This window comes from Scyliorhinus torazame, chromosome 10 (genome assembly GCF_047496885.1).
Source record: "Scyliorhinus torazame isolate Kashiwa2021f chromosome 10, sScyTor2.1, whole genome shotgun sequence".
Lineage (NCBI taxonomy): Eukaryota > Metazoa > Chordata > Chondrichthyes > Carcharhiniformes > Scyliorhinidae > Scyliorhinus > Scyliorhinus torazame.
The window spans coordinates 182,845,774-182,865,349 of NC_092716.1; the positions used below are offsets into that span (position 1 = coordinate 182,845,774).

At 44.4% G+C, this 19,576-nt stretch overlaps 1 protein-coding gene across 2 annotated transcripts in view; it reads left to right on the forward strand.

Annotated features, from left to right (window-relative positions):
• The window catches only part of LOC140384411 (uncharacterized), a 46,452-nt gene that overhangs the window by 21,962 nt on the left and 4,914 nt on the right, over positions 1-19,576 (forward strand). For both annotated transcript variants that reach the window (XM_072466091.1, XM_072466092.1), the window contains exons 5-8: positions 1,098-1,532; positions 7,831-8,208; positions 9,218-9,529; positions 18,428-18,751. In XM_072466091.1, the coding sequence (XP_072322192.1) occupies positions 1,098-1,532; positions 7,831-8,208; positions 9,218-9,529; positions 18,428-18,751 (1,449 nt within the window). The remainder of the gene's footprint in view (positions 1-1,097; positions 1,533-7,830; positions 8,209-9,217; positions 9,530-18,427; positions 18,752-19,576) is intronic.

The following is a 19,576-nucleotide window of genomic DNA, read 5'->3' on the forward strand; positions in this document are numbered from 1 at the left end:
GGCGCAAATCAGTCGTGAATCGCGCCGCCACAAAGGTGCGGAATGCTCCGCATCTTGGGGGGGTCGAGCCCCAACCTTAAGGGGCTAGGCCCGCGCCAGACTAATTTCCGCTCCGCCAGCTGGCGGAAATGGCCTTTGGTGCCCCGCCAGCTGGCGCGAAAATGACATCTCCGGGCGGCGCATGCGCGGGAGCGTTATTGGCCGCTGACGGCATTCCCGCGCATGCGCAGTGGAGGGAGTCTCTTCCGCCTCCGCCATGGTGGAGACCGTGGTGAAGGCGGAAGGAAAAGAGTGCCCCCACGGCACAGGCCCACCCGCGGATTGGTGGGCCCCGATCGTGGGCCAGGCCACCGTGGGGGCACCCCCCCGGGGCCAGATCACCCCACCCCCAAAGGATCCCGGAGCCCGCCTGCGCCGCCTTGTCCCGCCGGTAAGGTAGGTGGTTTAATCTACGCCGCGGGACAGGCATTTTAGCAGCAGGACTTCGGGCCGGAGAATCGTGGGGGGGGGGGCCGCCAACCGGCGCAGGCGCGATTCCCGCCCCCGCCGACTATCCGGTGCCGGAGAATTCGGCAACCGGCGGGGGCGGGATTCACGCCAGCCCCCGGAGATTCTCCGACCTGGTGGGGGGGGTCGGAGAATCTCGCCCATGATGTTTGTCTATCTTGTCATCCCCTTCCCCTCCTTTGATTCTCACTGTGTTGGTTGCTTGAATTTTATGTCCACTGATCCTTCGCCCCAGATCTATGTTCTGTCTGGGTCTAGCTTTTTCTTGGATGATTGTGGAACACTAGCTTCCTTCATGCATTACTGACCTCTGCTGCACTGTTTAGTCACAGATCTCTCTCGCTCTCTCTATCATCTTTATTGTGACTTGGGAATACTAATAATAATTGTGGTCATGGCAAATTTGTTTCAATAAGAATTATTTGATTTCATTTTACTGTATATATTAACCTTACTATTCCATTATTGTTGATACTTATTATTCCAGAAATAATATTCAGTCATAGGATGGATTCATGCTGATTTTTTTTTTTTAAATGACAGACCCTGTAACAAAGAATGGATAAACTGAGAAGTATTTTTCTTTTTAGTTCCTCCGAAAGTTTCTGATATTGGTAAACCTCCACGGATTGTACATTTGCAAGAAGCTCTTCTGAATTGTCAGATTACTGGGTATAGGCCGGAGAATATTACTGTTCGCTGGTCACTACAAAGAAGACAGGATGAGAGACAAAGAATGATTTTTGAATGGACCTACACACCCGGGAGCATGCAGGACCCTGTACCAGAAGAACACCAGATATTTATTTTAACACCTGAATCTCAATTTGATAAACCAGATGAATCCTTCAAATTTGAGGTGCCAACTGTTCAGCACAACAATGACAGTAGCTCCAGTGTGAATTGCAAAGTTATGTTCTGGCCTGATATTTATAAAGATGATGGAGCTATCCTTCAGGTTCAAGTTGAACATAGTACTCTTGGAAAGCCAATAATTAAGACGGACATGCTGAAAGTTGAAGGAAGTAAGTGTTAATTACAAGTGATGCCAAGTGAGCATAACCAAATAAGTCTTATTTTTAAAGAGATATTCATGCACATCTTTTTTGTCCCAGATGAAGCTACCTTGATAAAGAATGGTTTCCAAGACCAGCACGGTGGAACAGTGGTTAGCACTGCGGCCTCACGGTGCCGAGGCCCCAGGTTTGATCCCGGCTCTGGGTCACTGTCCGTGTGGAGTTTGCACATTCTCCCTGTGTCTTGGCTTTTGCCCCCACAACCCAAAAGATGTGCATGGTAGGTGGAGTGGCCACGCTAAATTGCCCCTTAATTGGAAAAAATTGGGGATTCTAAATTTATTTTAAAAATAGAATGGTTTCCAGAATTCTTTGGGTAAAATGATCCACCCTTACAATAGTGTAAAACATGTCACTGGCATATTAAGCCACAAATAGCTCTGTCTATTATGTATTTTATCCTAATTATTCTGTAAATTTTATATTGCCTCCTTTAATGCCACAGCCCTCGTGTTTAGAATTATCCTTGCATTAAGAGCAGTTGTGAAATAGATGCTGCAGGATTGCAACATTTAGAGTGCAGATGCTTTTTTCTTACCCATCGGTCTGCAATTCACCAATCTTGTGCATTTACACTTGGGATTGGCACGTTTCTTTTAGCTGAAGTGCTTCTTAAAATAAAAATACAAACCATTAGGAACCTCAAGACCATGGAATAAAGGCAAAGGCATAAACATACCTTTAGAGGAAACAGTTTATTGAGAACCTCGGCGGCACAGTAGCACAGTGGTTAGCACTGTTGCTTCACAGCTCCAGGGTCCCAGGCTCGATTCCCAGCTCGATTTCCTGGGTCACTGTCTGTGTGGAGTCTGCGTGCTCTCTCTGTGTCTGCTTCGGTTTCCTCCAGGTTCTCCGGTTTCTTCCCACAAGTCCTGAAAGAGATGCTGTTAGGTAATTTGGACATTCTGAAATCTCCCTCAGGTGCTGGAATCTGGCGAGTAGGGGATTTTCACAGTAACTTCATTGCAGTGTTAATGTAAGCCTACTTGTGACAAAGACTATTATTAATATTTTTCACATATTTGGTGTTGTAAAAAATCATTTGCTTTAATCTCTCTCTGACTTGTAAGAATGACCACAATTGCTACGTGAATTTCAGGTAATTTCCACCCTAGGTTCAGCAAAAATCCAGTTCCTTACATCCCTGGGATAGATGATAAGTTACATTTGCTTTCAAAATTAAATCTTGATGCTACATTGATCTTAAATTTGCCTTCAGCTTTGTCAATTATTTCCTGGAGAATCATAGCGGCATCTTTCTTTTAGCGTAGAATTGCAGCTATTTTTTTTCCCCAGCTGTTGATTTTAATGATAAAAGATGTTAAGGCCATTTAATTTGTTTTACCCATTCTGGAAACATTAATGGTAGCAACCACAAAACCACAGCCCAAAGAACAAAGATATGTACAGCACAGGAACAGGCCCTTCGGCCCTCCAAGCCCATGCCGACCATGCTGCCCGACTAAACAACAAACTTCTACACTTCCGGGGTCCATATCCCTCTATTCCCATCCTATTCATGTATTTGTCAAGATGCCCTTTAAATGTCACTATCGTCCCTGCTTCCACCACCTCCTCCGGTAGCGAGTTCCAGGCACCCACTACCCTCTGTGTTTTTAAAAAAAAAAACTTGCCTCGTACATCTACTCTAAATCTTGCCCCTCTCACCTTAAACCTATGCCCCCTAGTAATTGACCCCTCTACCCTGGGGAAAAGCCTCTGACTATCCACTCTGTCTATGCCCCTCATAATTTTGTAGACCTCTATCAGGTCGCCCCTCAACCTCCTTCGTTCCAGTGAGAACAAACCGAGTTTATTCAACCGCTCCTCATAGCTAATGCCCTCCACACCAGGCAACATTCTGGTAAATCTCTTCTGCACCCTCTCTAAAGCCTCCACATCCTTCTGGTAGTGTGGCGACCAGAATTGAACACTATACTCCAAGTGTGGCCTAACTAAGGTTCTATACAGCTGCAACATGACTTGCCAATTCTTGTACTCAATGCCCCGGCCAATGAAGGCAAGCATGCCGTATGCCTTCTTGACTACCTTCTCCACCTGTGTTGACCCTTTCAGTGACCTGTGGACCTGTACTCCTAGATCTCTTTGACTTTCAATACTCTTGAGGGTTCTACCATTCACTGTATATTCCCGACCTGCATTAGACCTTCCAAAATGCATTACCTCACATTTGTCCGGATTAAACTCCATCTGCCATCTCTCTGCCCAAGTCTCCAAACAATGTAAATCCTGCTGTATCCTCTGACAGTCCTCATCGCTATCCGCAATTCCACCAACCTTTGTGTCGTCTGCAAACTTACTAATCAGACCAGTTACATTTTCCTCCATCATTTATATATACTACAAACAGCAAAGGTCCCAGCACTGACCCCTGTGGAACACCACTGGTCACAGCCCTCCAATTAGAAAAGCATCATTCCATGCTACACTCTGCCTTCTATGACCTAGCCAGTTCTGTATCCACCTTGCCAGCTCACCCCTGATCCCGTGTGACTTCACCTTTTGTACTAGTCTACCATGAGGGACCTTGTCAAAGGCCTTACTGAAGTCCATATAGACAACATCCACTGCCCTACCTGCATCAATCATCTTGGTGACCTCCTCGAAAAACTCTATCAAGTTAGTGAGACACGACCTCCCCTTCACAAAACAATGCTGCCGCTCACTAATATCCATTTGCTTCCAAATAGGAGTAGATCCTGTCTCGAAGAATTCTCTCCAGTAATTTCCCTACCACTGAAGTAAGGCTCACCGGCCTGTAGTTCCCTGGATTATCGTTGCTACCCTTCTTAAACAGAGGAACAACATTGGCTATTCTCCAGTCCTCCGGGACATCACCTGAAGACGGTGAGGATCCAAAGATTTCTGTCAAGGCCTCAGCAATTTCCTCTCCAGCCTCCTTCAGTATTCTGGGGTAGATCCCATCAGGCCCTGGGGACTTACCCACCTTTAATATTTTTTAAGACGCCCAACACCTCGTCTTTTTGGATCTCAATGTGACCCAGGCTATCTACACACCCTTCTCCAGACTCAACATCTACCAATTTCTTCTCTTTGGTGAATACTGATGCAAAGTATTCATTTAGTACCTCGCCCATTTCCTCTGGCTCCACACATAGATTCCCTTGCCTATCCTTCAGTGGGCCAACCCTTTCCCTGGCTACCCTCTTGCTTTTTATGTACGTGTAAAAAGCCTTGGGATTTTCCTTAACCCTATTTGCCAATGACTTTTCGTGACCCCTTCTAGCCCTCCTGACTCCTTGCTTAAGTTCCTTCCTACTTTCCTTATATTCCACGCAGGCTTCGTCTGTTCCCAGCCTTTTAGCCCTGACAAATGCCACCTTTTTTCTTTTTGACGAGGCCTACAATATCTCTCATTATCCAAGGTTCCCAAAAATTGCCGTATTTGTCCTTCTTCCTCACAGGAACATGCCGGTCCTGAATTCCTTTCAACTGACACTTGAAAGCCTCCCACATGTCAGATGTTGATTTGCCCTCAAACATCTGCCCCCAATCTATGTTCTTCAGTTCCCGCCTATTATTGTTATAATTAGCCTTCCCCCAATTTAGCACATTCATCCTAAAAGCATCTGTATAACCATGTTGTACTTGGGCCACTCAGTTTATTACCGCAACAGTGAGGTTTTTTGTTAAAATGATTATTTGAAGCCATAAGGTGAAGCCCAATTAACATTTTATTTTTTAGAATAATTTCTAAAGGTGCCATTTTGAAACCCGACAGCACAAAAGTGCTGATGAAGCAAATGAATGCTCAATAGGAAGATTTTGTTGCTCTCGATTTGTAATTTTCCTGACTTGATTTTTTTTTTCATGTTAATTCCAACAAACTGCAGAAGGTTGGAAGCTGAAAATGAGATGTTAATTAGCAGCGTGTGGCCCTGGAGCTGGGGGCTGCTAATCTCTGATTTTGACGGATGAAGTACTTGTGCAGATTTTATGTCTTAGTGTCATTTACGTCAGGTTGTATGAAAGAATATTTAAACGCTTTCATCAGTCGCAATTCTGTAACTTTTGTGCCAGGTTTGCTCATTTTCCTTTCTGAATTGATGAGGACGAGCAAGCGAAGGGGCTTTTGGTTGCAGATTTGGGAAATTTTCTTTATGCATTTTGGAGCCATTTTTAGGAGCTACTTTTTATTTACTATGTTGTCATTTTAACAGACTGTCTCATGTGCTATTTTTTTGAATCAACTGACAAATAAAATAAATCATGACCAGGGATCAATAGGAGCCAAATCATAATATAGACCATGGCACATCATCTTGCAAATGGTCCATCTCTGCTTGCTATACGTTAGCAGGAATCCGTTCTAGGATTATATCCTCTATATAAAAAGGGAAGTTGCAGACACCTTGCAACATGCATGTGGCAGTCCTAATGGTTGACCGGATCAACAGTGCACTCCTTGATTCCTGTATCAAATGTGGTACCCACAAATGCAAACTATTTCCTTTCATCCTGGATTGCATAGCGCAGCTTCCCCATGTCGCCACATTGCTTCACCTTGCAAAGTAAGGTGGGTGGGGGAGGACACTGATAGCTGACCTGTGCCCAGACTGAAACCGCATTCTGTGAAGCAAGTGACTAAGATCGTCTTCCACGGATTATCAAATGATCCATCAGAGGTGTTCTACAAGGCTTTCAGTGTGTACTAGAACTTGACTGTTCTGCAGATGTGTGGGTTTATATGTGAGACAGTGAAAGAAGTGCAACATTGAGAGAGGACATTCAGAAGCACAAAGGGACTTTAGAGAATCGTGAGCAAGGACTTCAAAGGTTAATGTGCAGGTTCAGTCAGCAGTTAAGAAGGCAAATGCAATGTTAGCATTCATGTCAAGAGGGTTCATATACAAGACCAGGGTTATACTTCTGAGGCTGTATAAGGCTCTGGTCAGATCCCATTTGGAGTATTCTGAGCAGTTTTGGGCCCCGTATTTGAGGAAGGATGTGCTGGCCTTGAAAAGGGTCCAGAGGAGGTACACAAGAATGATCCCTGGAATGGCGAACTTGTTGTCTGAGGAACAGTTGAGGAGTCTGGATCTGTACTCGTTGGAGTTGAGAAGGATATGGGGGGATCTTATTGAAACTTACAGGATACTGCAAGGCCTGGATAGAGTGGATGTGGAGAGGATGTTTCCACTTGTAGGAAAGTCTAGAACCAGAGGACACCTCTCAGACTAAAGAGACGATCCTTTAAAACCGAGATGAGGAGGAACTTCTTCAGTTGGTGAATCTGTGGCACTCTTTGCCGCAGAAGGCTGTGGAGGCCAAACCACTGAGTGTCTTTAAGACCGAGATAGATGGGCTCTTGATTAATAAAGGTATCAGAGGTTACAGGGAGAAGGCCAGAGAATGGGGATGAGAAAATATCAGCCATGATTGAATGGCGGAGCAGACGCGATGGGCTGAGTGGCCTAATTCTGCTCCCATGTCTTATGGTCGAGAACCTGGCATGGATGAGCAAGGCAATGCTTTGTGACTTGCTGTTTCGCAAATAGATGATACTTTGGGATCACTTGGCTCACACGACCCGTTAAAGTTTAGGATCTTTGCCCACATTTGTTCTCTGATCCTGCAGATTAATTCTTGCTCTTTTCCCCTAAATTTGTAAAGCCTAAAATGTTAAAAAACTTAATTTCGAAACTTTGCACGATTATTTGTTATTTGGCCATTTCCTTTAAGTGGGTACATCCTTTTAAATTTGAGCCTAAAGAACTACACAGTTGTGATATTGTCTCCCACAGTCTGGTTTCCACCCACAGTCCAAAGATATGCAGGTTAGGTGGATTGGCCATGCTAAATTGCCCCTTGGTGTTTACAAGGTTAGGTGGGGATAGGGTGGAGGCGTGGGCTTAAGTAGGGTGCTCTTTCCAAGGGCCGGTGCAGACGTGATGGGCCGAATGGCCTCCTTCTGCACTATAAATTCTATGATAGTTAGATTTTCTGAATAAGACTGAAGTTTAAAAATTATGTTCCTGGCTGTTTTGTCAATTGGCCTCACCAAATGCTACAAGTCTGCTAACACAGTTTGAACCTTGCGCTGCAGCATTTCTTTGTCAGGATTGCAGAAGTGCCCATTATACTTGATATATACTTGATAGGGTAATGGGTTTTATAAAATCTCCGGTTTAAGGTAGTCTGTATTCTGTACATTGAGAACTTTCAAAGCATAATTATTTTTTTCCCTTTTTCATAAAAAAATAAGGTGAACCGAGGATGACTGAAATAGTGATACCATCTTGTATTATTCATGAAGAAGTGCTCGCTGTGACCTGCCCAATTAATGGATTCAAACCCAGACCACTGGCCATCACTTGGTACAAACAGAAGGACAATATAACAAAAGAAATTGTGAAACTTCACCCGGAAAGAGCAGAATTTGTTGAAGGGAGCGAAACAGAACAACCCAAATATGTCCACAGTATAACTGAGCTGGAATATGAAGACAAGACACACAGTGTCGCCAGTGTTTTGCATTTTGTACCAACCATTGAGGAAGACCATGAAGCAGTATATATTTGTGAAGTAAAACATCCAGCCACTGGTTCAGTAACAAGTAAAGAGGTTAATTTAGATATGAAAGGTATTGTCAGCATTTCTCTATTTTATTTAAGATTTTCTACAAGATTTTCTACAAATTTAGCTACAATGTTTAAGTTCTTTCAAAATCAGCACCGAATCAATAATTGCAATGCATTTTTAAAGAGGTTAAAATAATTTTGGGTTGGATAAGTCATTGATTATCAGTAAGATTGATGATCTAATATTGCTGGTATTGCAATCCCAGAACTCATTGCTCCTTAAGATGCAACAAGGTGTATAAGGTCTTGGAACAACCTGGAATAGTGAAACATTTCACCCTGAGGGCGAGAAAGACATTTGCTATAATAGTGAAGTACTTTTCATAGACCACCTTTCTGCAGTAAAATAATCAAGTGAAGAATTGAAAGTTGTGACCAAGTTTGGTTATTCAATAGTGAATCCATATTTGCATTGATTTTAATTTATTCAACAACTGTCTAAAATTCAGAATTGATCTGTTTCAACTTCAAATTATGCTGAATTTGATATCAGTGACTTGGGCAGGAGTTACTTTCTCCTGACTTGTTTGCACCTTCCTAGTCTCCAATTCCTCTTGTGCTTGTTGTGGTGTCTTCATAGAGGCTTAACCAGTCAGAGAATCGGATATTGGGAGGGCAAGGAGAATCTTAAAAGAGCAGTTGGAGAGGTGGAGGAGTTTCAAAGCCTGCAGACCAGCACTGCAAAGTTTGAAAATCCTTCCTAGTCGGGGTATATTTCAGAAATGGCCAGGGAACGATAACTGATGGCCCTATCCAGTGCTAGAATGGATAAGTAGCCATTTGCTTTTACTTTGCTTTGTTGCATTGTTTGGAGCCGTGGCCATTTAGATGCATAATTAAAATTGTACTTCTGTATCACAGTTGCCGAGCGGAAGTCGGTTTCTGTTTAGCAATTATCTGCTCCCTTTTAATGATTCAATCTAAAATCAGTTTTGAAAAATTGCTGTGGTCTGTTTCACTATTGCTCGTTCCTATCAAAATTCTACAATTTCTTTTCTCATTTTTCCTCAGCTATCCCAAAATGTGATGACATAAAACTGTCACCGGACATTCCAATTGTAGATGAACAGGCGTATGCATCATGTAGAATACATTCCTTCTTTCCAAAAGATCTTATAGTTATTTGGAGGAAGGGTGAGATCGTATTGGAGGAAATGAATGCTGATTCTGAAGCGGTCTTTGGAAAGGATGGCCTTTGTTATTTTACAAGCCATTTGAAATTCATTCCCTTTCGGGAAGACTTTGGGAAAATATTAACTTGTGAATTTCGACATGCAAGTATCAGGGAATGCGGAAAAACTGCTTGTTCACTGACTCCATTGGGTAAGTAAGATATTTTATTTTTCTTAATATATTATTTTCAAACATTCTAATCTTCACCAGAGAACGGCAGCACTATATATAATGGATTTTGTTAACCTTTTGCAAAAAGAAAAGTGTCTTGGTGAAATGGATAACATACTGGGCTCATGCACTATTTTAATCCCTGGATTGTGATACAATATCAGCCAGATTGTTTAAATGAAAATCGCCTTTACCTTGTTGGCTGTGTAATAAAATTAGAATCATAGAATTTACAGTGCAGAAGGAGGCCGTTCGGCCCATCGAGTCTGCACCGGCTCTTCGAAAGAGCACCCTTCACAAGCCCACACCTCCACCCTATGCCCGTAACCCAGAAAGCTCCCCCCCCCCCCCCCCCCCCCCCCCAACACTAAGGGCAATTTTGGACACTAAGGGCAATTTAGCATGGCCAATCAACCTAACCTGCACATCTTTGGACTGTGGGAGGAAAACGAAGCACCCGGAGGAAACCCACGCACACACGGGGAGAACATGGACTCCGCACAGGCAGTGACCCAAGCTGTGAATCGAACCTGTGACCCTGGAGCTGTGAAGCAATTGTGCTAACCACTATGCTACTGTGCTGCCCAGTCCAGTCAGTTTCTAGTTGACAAAAGTGTAAAAGTACCTCTTAAAATTCATGACAAAAATGGGAATGTAAAGGAAATGCCAGAACGAATATCGTAGCAAGCAGTAAAGTTCATACTGATGCCTAGGGTCTGATTTAGCACAGGGCTAAATCGCTGGCTTTTAAAGCAGACCAAGGCAGGCCAGCAGCGCGGTTCAATTCCCGTACCTGCCTCCCCGAACAGGGGCCGGAATGTGGCGACTAGGGGCTTTTCACAGTAACTTCATTTGAAGCCTACTTGTGACAATAAGCGATTTTCATTTCATTACTGCAGTTGAAGCTGGAGCTACAATCCCTGGCAGATTGAATAGGTTTTACTCATAAACTGGATTTACTCGACTTTGACTTGGGCATATTTGATATTGACACCAGAGACGAAGTTTGTAAAAACAATCTCACCCTTCAGACTGACTATTTTCACCTTTAAGGCTGTCATTCCAAAAGTAAAACTCACACTTAGTCTCGAAACATCCCTTCAGACCATAAGACATATGAGCAGAATTAGGCCACTCGGCCCATAGAGTCTGCTCCGCCATTCATTCATTGCTGATATTTTCTCATCCCCATTCTCCTGCCTTCTCCCCATAATCCCTGATCCCCTTATTATTCAAGAACCTATCTATCTCTGTCTTAAAGACACTCTGATTTGGCCTCCATAGCCTTCTGCGGCAAAGAGTTCAACAAATTCACCACGCTCTGGCTGAAGAAATTCCTCCTCATCTCTGTTTTAAAGGATCATCTCTTTAATCTAAGATGGTGTCCTCTGGTTCTAGATTTCCTACAAGTGGAAACATCCTCTCCACATCCACGCTATCCAGACCTCGCAGTATCCTGTACGTTTCAATAAGATCGCCCCTCATCCTTCTAAACTCCGAGTACAGACCTAGAGTCCTCAAATGTTCCTCATACAACAAGCTGTTCATTCCAAGGATCATTCTTTTGAACCTCATCTGGACCCTTTCCAAGGCCAGCACATCCTTCCTTAGATATGGGGCCCAAAACTGCTCACAGTATTCCAAATGGAGTCTGACCAGAGCCTTAAAGAGCCTCAGAAGTACATCCCTGGTCTTGTATTCTAGCCCTCTCGACATGAATGCTAACATTGCATTTCCTTCCTAACTGCCAGCTGAACATGCACGTTAACCTTAAGAGAATCATGGACAAGGACTCCCAAGCCCCTTTGTGCTTCTGATTTCCTAAGCATTTACCCATTTAGAAAATAGTCTATGCCTACATTCTGCCTTCCAAAGTGCAAAACCTCACACTTTTACACAATTGTATTTCATCTGCCACTTCTTTGCCCACTCTCCTAACCTATCCAAGTCCTTCTGCAGCCCCCTGCTTCAATACTACCTGTCCCTCTACAGATCTTTGTATCATCTGCAAACTTCGTTCCTTCAGTTCCTTCTTCCAGATCATTAATGTATATTGTGAAAAGTTGTGGTCCCAGCAACCGACCCCTGAGGCACACCGCTAGTCTCCGCTGCCATCCTGAAAAAAAAAACCTTTATCCCCACTCTCTACCTTATGCCAGTCAGCCAATCCTCTATCCATGCCAGGATCTTACCCTTAACACCATGGGCTTTTAACTTATTTAACAGTCGCCCATACGGCACTTTGTCAAAGGTCTTCTGGAAATCTAAATTAATCATGACTGCTGGTTCTCCTTTGTCTAACTTCCTTGTTACCTCCTCAAATAACTCCACATGGCCTCTCCTTGACGAAGGCGTGCTGACTCAGTCCCATTTCATCATGCACTTCCAAATACTCCATAATCTCGTCTTTAATAATGGCCCCTAAAATCTTACCAATGACCGAAGTCAGGCTAACCGGCCTATAATTTCCCGTCTTCTGTCTCCCTCCCTTCTTAAACAGTGGTGTTATATTAGCCATTTTCCAGTCCTCTGGGACCCTTCCTGCCTCCAGTAATTCCTGAAGGATCACCACCAATGCCTCCACAGTCTCCTCCGCTATCTCTTTTAGACTCCTGGGGTGTAGTCTTTCACAGACTGTGTTCTCACTACTTGCTTTTCCACCTATCATTGTATTGTCAGCAAATCTGCCTACAACGCAATCGGTCCCTTCATCCAAGTCATTAATAGAGATTGTAAATGCAGCACTGATCTGTGTAACAGCCTGCTGCTGCCAACCTGAAAATAACTCGCGTATTCCGACTATTTGCTGCTGATCTCTGTCCATGTTGATATATTAGTTCTGATCTTTGTATGGTAACCGTTTGTGTGTCACCTTATTGACAAATCCAAATGCATTACGTCTACTCCACTCCCTTTATCCACTTTGCTCCATCTACCCTCAAAAAATGTAGTACATTTATCAAACATAATTTCCCTTTGATAAAACTATAAACTACCTGCTTTCCTTAATGTCCTGCTACTACTTCCTCAATAATGAATTCCAACTTTTTCTCAACGATCAATATTATTTCCTACTTTCTGCTTCCCTTTCTTGAATTAGTTGTTTTTCAATTCAGACTTTTCCAGGGGCAGAATTTTAGGTTTCCCCCCCCCCCCCCCCCCCACCCCCGGGGGGTTTTGAGGCGGGGTGAAGGTAAAATTCCAACCCCGACCCAGGTGCAATTTCACAATTGGGTGGGCAAATTCAGGTGGGAAACCTGCCCTTTCCCACGAGGCCACTGAAGGGCCTTTTCCTGCCCAGTGTCAATTATAGGCTGGCGGGCACGGATCATAGGGCGGGAAATCGGAAAGAAACAATTCTCCATCTTGGCCGGAAATGAGGGGCGGGGGGCTCATTTGAAGGCCCTTTCAGATTTGGGGCCTCTCCTTGCCTCCAGAAACTGGGTGTTCCGGCCCCCCCTCCCCCATGTGTCGACCTATCCCCCGATGCCACGGCTGCCTCCTTCCAACCCCCCCCCCCCCCCGGGCACCCCTACCCTACTGCCCTTAGAGCTCACCGTAAGAAACTTCCTGGATCTCCGTTCCAGACAGAACACTGATTACACATTGCTAGATCTAAAATAACCCATTCCTTGGTTTTACAACATAGTTTTCTAAGAAACTGTCCTGAATCGACCATTTGAAGTCCTGAAGGCTATTTTGCTAACTTGATTTGTCTAACCTATATTAAAATGAAAGTTGCCCATGATTATTTCAGTATCTTTTCTTGCAAATCCCTATTGTGTCATGATTGATACATTTGAGCTGAAATGTAGATCAAGTTAAGCAGCATCTGGGAAGAGAAAAAATTGCTTCTGAGAAGGTCACAAGTGGGGATGTTTGCAGACGGATGACTGCACAATGTTCAGCACTATTCGCGACTCCTCAGATAATGAAACAGTCCATGTCCAAACGCAGCAAGACCTGGACAATATCCAGGCTTGGGCTGACCAAGTGGCAAGTGACATTCCCGCTGCACAAGTGCCAGGCAATGACCATCTCTTGCAAGAGAGGATCTAACCACTGCCCTTTAACATTCAATTGCATTAGCATCATTGAATCCCCCACAATCAACATCCTGGGGTTACCATTGATCAGAAACTGAACTGGACTAGCCACATTAATACTGTGGCTGCTATCAGGGCAGGTCAAAGGCTAGGAATCCTACAGCGAGCAACTCGCCTCTTGAACTCCCTCCCCCCCCCCCCCCCCCAAAAAAAAAAAGCCTGTCCACCGTCTACAAGGCAGGCGCAAGTCAGGAGTGTAATGGAATACTCTCCACTTGCCTGGGGGAGTGCAACTCCAGCCACACAAGAAGCTAGGCACCATCCCGGAAAAAGCAGCCCACTTGATTGCTCCCCCTTCCACAAACATTCACACCCTCACTACTGACAAACCGTGGCAGCTGTGTGTACCATCTACAAGATGCACTGCAGTAACTCGCCAAAGTTCCTTGGACAGCACCTTCCAAACCCATCACCATTACCATCTAGAAGGACAAGAGCAGCAGATACCTGGGACTCCCACCACCTGGAGGTTCCCCTCCAAGTCAATCAACACCATGACTTAGAAATATATCGCCGTTCCTTCACTGTCACTGAGGCAATAACCTGGAATTCCCTCCCTAACAGCACAGTGGGTGGACCTACACCTCAAGGACTGCAAGCGGTTCAAGAAGTCAACTTACCACCACATTTTGAAGGGCAACTAGGGATGCGCAATAAATGCTGGTCTGGCCAGCTATGCCCACATCAGGGCAGCATGGTGGCGCAGTGGGTAGCACTGCTGCCTCATGGCACCGAGGTGCCAGGTTCAATACCGGCTCTGGGTCATTGCCCGTTTGGTGTTTGCACATTCTCCCCGTGTTTGCGTGGGTTTCACCCCCACAACCCAAAGATGTGCAGGGTAGGTGGATTGAACACGCTAAATTGCCCCTTAATTCGAAAATGTGAATTGGGCACTCAAAATTTTTTTTTTTTTTTTTAAAGAAAAAAAACAACTATGCCCACGTCCTGTAAATGAATTAAAAAGAAGTAGAGGGAGTAAAGAATACTTCTGAAATTAAAAGGAAAGAAAGAATCATAGAATTTACAGTGCTGCATGAGGCCCATCGAGTCCGCACCAGACCTTGGAAAGAGCACCTTACAAGTCCACGCCTTCACCCTATTCCCATAACCCAGTATCCCCACCTAACCAACACACCTTTGGACTATGGGAGGAAACCGGAACACCCGGAGGAAACCAACGCAGATACGGGGAGGAAGCAAACTCCACACAGTCACTTGAGGCTGGAGGTGAACCCGGGTACCTGGTGCTGTGAGGCAGCAGTGCTAACCACTTGCCACCATGCCGCCCACTACCAAGAGTAGTATATTTGCGATCTGTGGTTGACTACTGAGTGGTTATGTAGAAAGAGCCCCTCTTAATGCCTATTTTGTCATTTCTGCAACAGAGATAATGGAATTCCTCTGATTCTGGCTTATTGGGCAACCCTGATTTTAACCACTCCCATTGTTTGTGGCACTGTGTGCAGCTGCTAAGGCCTTGAATTATTGAATTTCCTTCCTCAATCACACCACCCATTTTACATTTTATTTGCTTTAAGATGCTTGTTGAAACCTTCCTCTTTGACCAGTCTGCCCGAATATCCCCTTATAACACTCAGTGCCAAATGTTGTTTAACAATGCTCCTGTGAAATGTTTTGGGGACATTTTGCAATGTTGAAAGTGTTATATAAATACAAGCTGTTGTTTGACAAAAGGGAGGAAATTATATCACTAACTGCTTGATACTTTTATTTCCGTTGTTGCGCAGCATATTATATTTGCTTTGTAGTATAATTTATAATATCCCGAGACCAAAAGGATGCCCTCGTCACCAAAGCGATGACCAGTGCAGGTGACTGCCGGACAGACCACTGGCTCATCCGCTCCTCGATGTCCGTCAAACTCCACCAGAAGAAACAGCTAAAAATGAAAAATCAACATTGAGCGGCTACAAGAGCCAAGCTTGCTAGTGAATCTCCAACAATGTCTTCTCCAAAGCGTTCATTCTAATGGAGTGGAGGAAAACTGGAAAGAGCTGTGGGCAGCAATCACCTCAATCTGTGAAGAAACCATCGGCTATAAGACTAAGAAACACCAAGACTGGTTCAAAGAGAACAACCACACCATCCAAGTCTCATCGACAAGAAAAAGCAAGCTCTCCGTGCCTGGCAAAACAACATCACCAGCGAGACAATGAGGAGAACTCCTCAAACAGCAATGGTGGAGGTACGAAGAACTAGAGAAATCAAGAACCAAAGGTGAGCTGAGGAAGTTCAAGACCTGCAAATCCTTACTGACCAGCACAACACCCGGGGCTGCTTCACTGTCACTAAGGCAATATATGGACCCAACATCCTAGGCATCAAATCAGTTCAGAGTAAGGACAGAACGCTTTTGAGAGACAGAGAAAACATCAGCCTTCAATGGAGAGAACACTTTCAAAGAACTTCTGAACTGTGAGGGTGTGCTTGAGAAAATCCCCAACACCCCGTCAAAGATGATCTCTGACTCCGAACAAACGCGAACGAAGTCGTAGCCGCCATTAAACACATGAAGAATGGGAAAGCGGCAGCAGTGGATGGGATTCCAACAGAGATTTTACAACTTGGAGAAGAAGAGATTACCCATCCTCTCCATCAGCTGTTATGAAAAACTGGGGCAGAGAAGAAATTCCTGCCGACTTCAGGGATGCCGTCGTCGCCACCATCTCCAAGAAAGGAGACAAAGCGGACTGTGGGAACTATCGAGGAATATCCTTACTTTCCAGCCCCAGGAAGATCATCATGAGCCGCCCTCTCCCAGCCTCTGAAGAAACCCTTCCTAAAGCCAGTGTGTTGTCCAACCAAACCGTGGAACAGCGGTCATGATTTTCATCGCTCAGCAACTCTAAGAGAAATGCCAGGAGCAATATCAACCACTCTACATGGCCTTCGTCAATCTGGCCAAGACCTTTGACTCAGTCAATTGAGAAGTGCTATGGAAGATCCTGTCCGAGGCCGGCTATCCAGAGAAACTCAACATCATCCTCCAACTCCTCCATGGCAAGATGTCGGCAACAGTCTTCCTTCCATGTTGAGACTGGAGTCAAGCAGGACTGTGTCATCGCCCCCACAATTTTCTCTATCTTCATCGCCACTAACCTGCATCTTATGCAGAACTAGCTTCTCAGTGGAGTGAACACTCTACAGGATGGACGGAAAGATTTTGAATCTCAATCGGTTGGGATCCAAAAAGAAAGTGGCACAGATATCGCTCTCGGAACTTCAGAATGTGGATGGCCATGCCATCTCTACACTCGAGAATCTGCAAGCCATGCTTGAGCGCTTCACGGAAGCAAACCGAAGAATCGATCTCCACCTCAAGAAGGCTTGAGACCTTTACCAATCCACCGCAGGGCAAGATCCGGTCTCTCTCCTCATCAGGATCAAAGGAGAAACCCACCCAAATGTGGAGCATTTCCCCTTCCCGGAGAGCCAGCTCTCATTTAAGGCTGACATTGATGTGGAGATACAACCTCTTAACCCATCCACAAGCGTCGCTTCGGACGTCTAAGGATGAGAGTCTTCGAGGACCGTGACATCTGTGCTGATAGCAAGATCATAGTGTACAAGGCAGTTGCCCTCACAACGCTTAAGAAACTTGTGCTCCATACAGATGCCACTTCAAGGCCCTGGAGAGGTATCATCAACACTGTCTGAGGCAGATTTTCCACATAAGCTGGGAGAACAGGCATACTAACATTGGTGTCCTTGAAGGAGGTTTAGCTCAGTGGGCTAGACAGCTGGTTTGTGATCCACAACCAGGCCAGCAGTGCAGGTTCAATTCCCTTACCGACTGAGGCTATTCATGAAGGCCCACCTTCTCAGCCTTGCCCCTCGCCTAAGATGTAGTGATCCATCACCAGTCAGCTCCTCTTTCTCTCTTTCCCCCCCCCCACCTCCCCCAAAGGGTCATCTGTGACTATGGTGACTTTACCTTAGCCTGAAGGAGTACAGCGCACCAGCATAGAGGCCATGATCACCCCAAACTAACTCCGCTGGGCCGACTACTTGCTTAGGATGCCAGAGTCCTGACTGCCAAAGCAAATCATCTTTGCTGAACTCTAGGAAGGCTCCTAAACAAGAGGGGAATAAAGGAAGTCCTTCAAAGACACAAAGCTTACCTCAAGAAATGCAATATAAACTTCAGCGCCTCGGAGACCCTTACTTGGAAGGGACATACTTGCAGGAACCTCCTGATTGAAGGGACACAATTCTTTGAGAACACCCAACGGCAAGAGGAGGTCCAGAAAACCAGCCTGATGTAAGATTACCAGCGATCCCGAGTCCAAGGACCAATCCCATCTCCCAGAAAAACCTGCAAGTGTGCAGGTAGAGATGTGGCACTAAGATTGGGCTCAGCAGTCAGTCGTGCAAGGACCCACAGAACCCCTAACGAGTGATCACTTCTTTGTTCCACTCATTGACTTAGTCACAAAATGCTGCTGTCTGCTGGCAAAGTATTTGCAGGCTGTCAACTTTAACAATTATTTTTGGGCATAACTTTTCAATGCAACAGATTCTGTAATCCTTTTAAATGTCTGAATTTGCGTTGTGTGCCATAATGATACACACTATGTATTCACTAATTCGAAGTTGTTCAATGGCATTTCAATTACCAAAATTTGAGATTTCGTGTAACCTCTTCCTACAGCCAAATTCTTGTGATAAATAACTTTACTAGCTTAAACTTTATTTTCTGAAGTGACTTGCAAGATACTACTCCATCTAACTTTCTTTTGCATTGTTACAGTATCTCCTCCATTAGTAAAATACATAAGATGTGAACCAGAGTTCCCAGAGGCAGGAAAAGTGGCAACAATCGAATGCTACGCATATGGCTTCTTCCCCAAGGATACCATGTTCATGTGGTTCAAAAATGATGAGCGAACTGATGATCCAGGAATCACCTCTACCGATCCCCAATTGGATGAAAAGACTGGCTTCTTCTGCTGTAAAAGCCAATGGAAATTGTTAATTGAGCCAAACCATGATCAGGTGGAATTCAAAGTTGAGGTTCTTCATTTCCCAACTTCACACAGGCCTTCAAGGGCCAGTTTCATCATGAAACTTGGAGGTATGAATTTAGTGCATATTGTTTATACTAAATTGGGACTAAACTTCATGTAAGATGCACAGCTCTATAAATTGAATATTATGTCGAACTTTCACACCCTTAAATACCAACTCTTTTAAATTACGAAAAATGTGTATCAAAATACAGTTTTGCTAGAAAGCACTGCTGTGTTCTTGCTTATGAAATACATATGCATAGTGCTAATATTTCCTGCTCTCCAGTCTCTATACTACATTATAATTAGCATGAAATAATCGTCCTGGTTGGATTAGAACTATTTTGAAATTCTAATTCCTATATGTAATCATTAATTTGAATTTTATAGTTGAATCAAAACATTTGCAAGAAAATCAAAATAATTGTGGATAACAAAAGAGAATGAATGAATATGGATATTTGTAAGCATATACCCCAAACACACAAGGTTATTATTGCAATGTAATAGGGGTTAGGCCATTTAGTCCATCAGGCCATTACCAACATCCAGCGAGATCCTGGCTGATCTGTAATCTGACTCCATGTACCTGCTTTGTCGCATACCCTGTTATACCTTTGGTTGACCTTCGAGCAACAGCTATTTGTGGAAGAAAGTTCAAAACTTCTACCATCCTGTATTAAGAATCATAGAATCCCTACCATGCAAAAGGAGGCCATTTGGCCCATCGAGTCTGCATCGTCCCTTCGAAAGAGCATCCCACTGAGGTCCACATCCCCATAACCCCACCTAACCTTTGGACACCTAAGGGTTCATTTAGAGTGGCCAATCCACTAACCTGCACATCTTTGGACTGTGGGAGGAAACTGGAGCACCTGGAGGAAAACCGC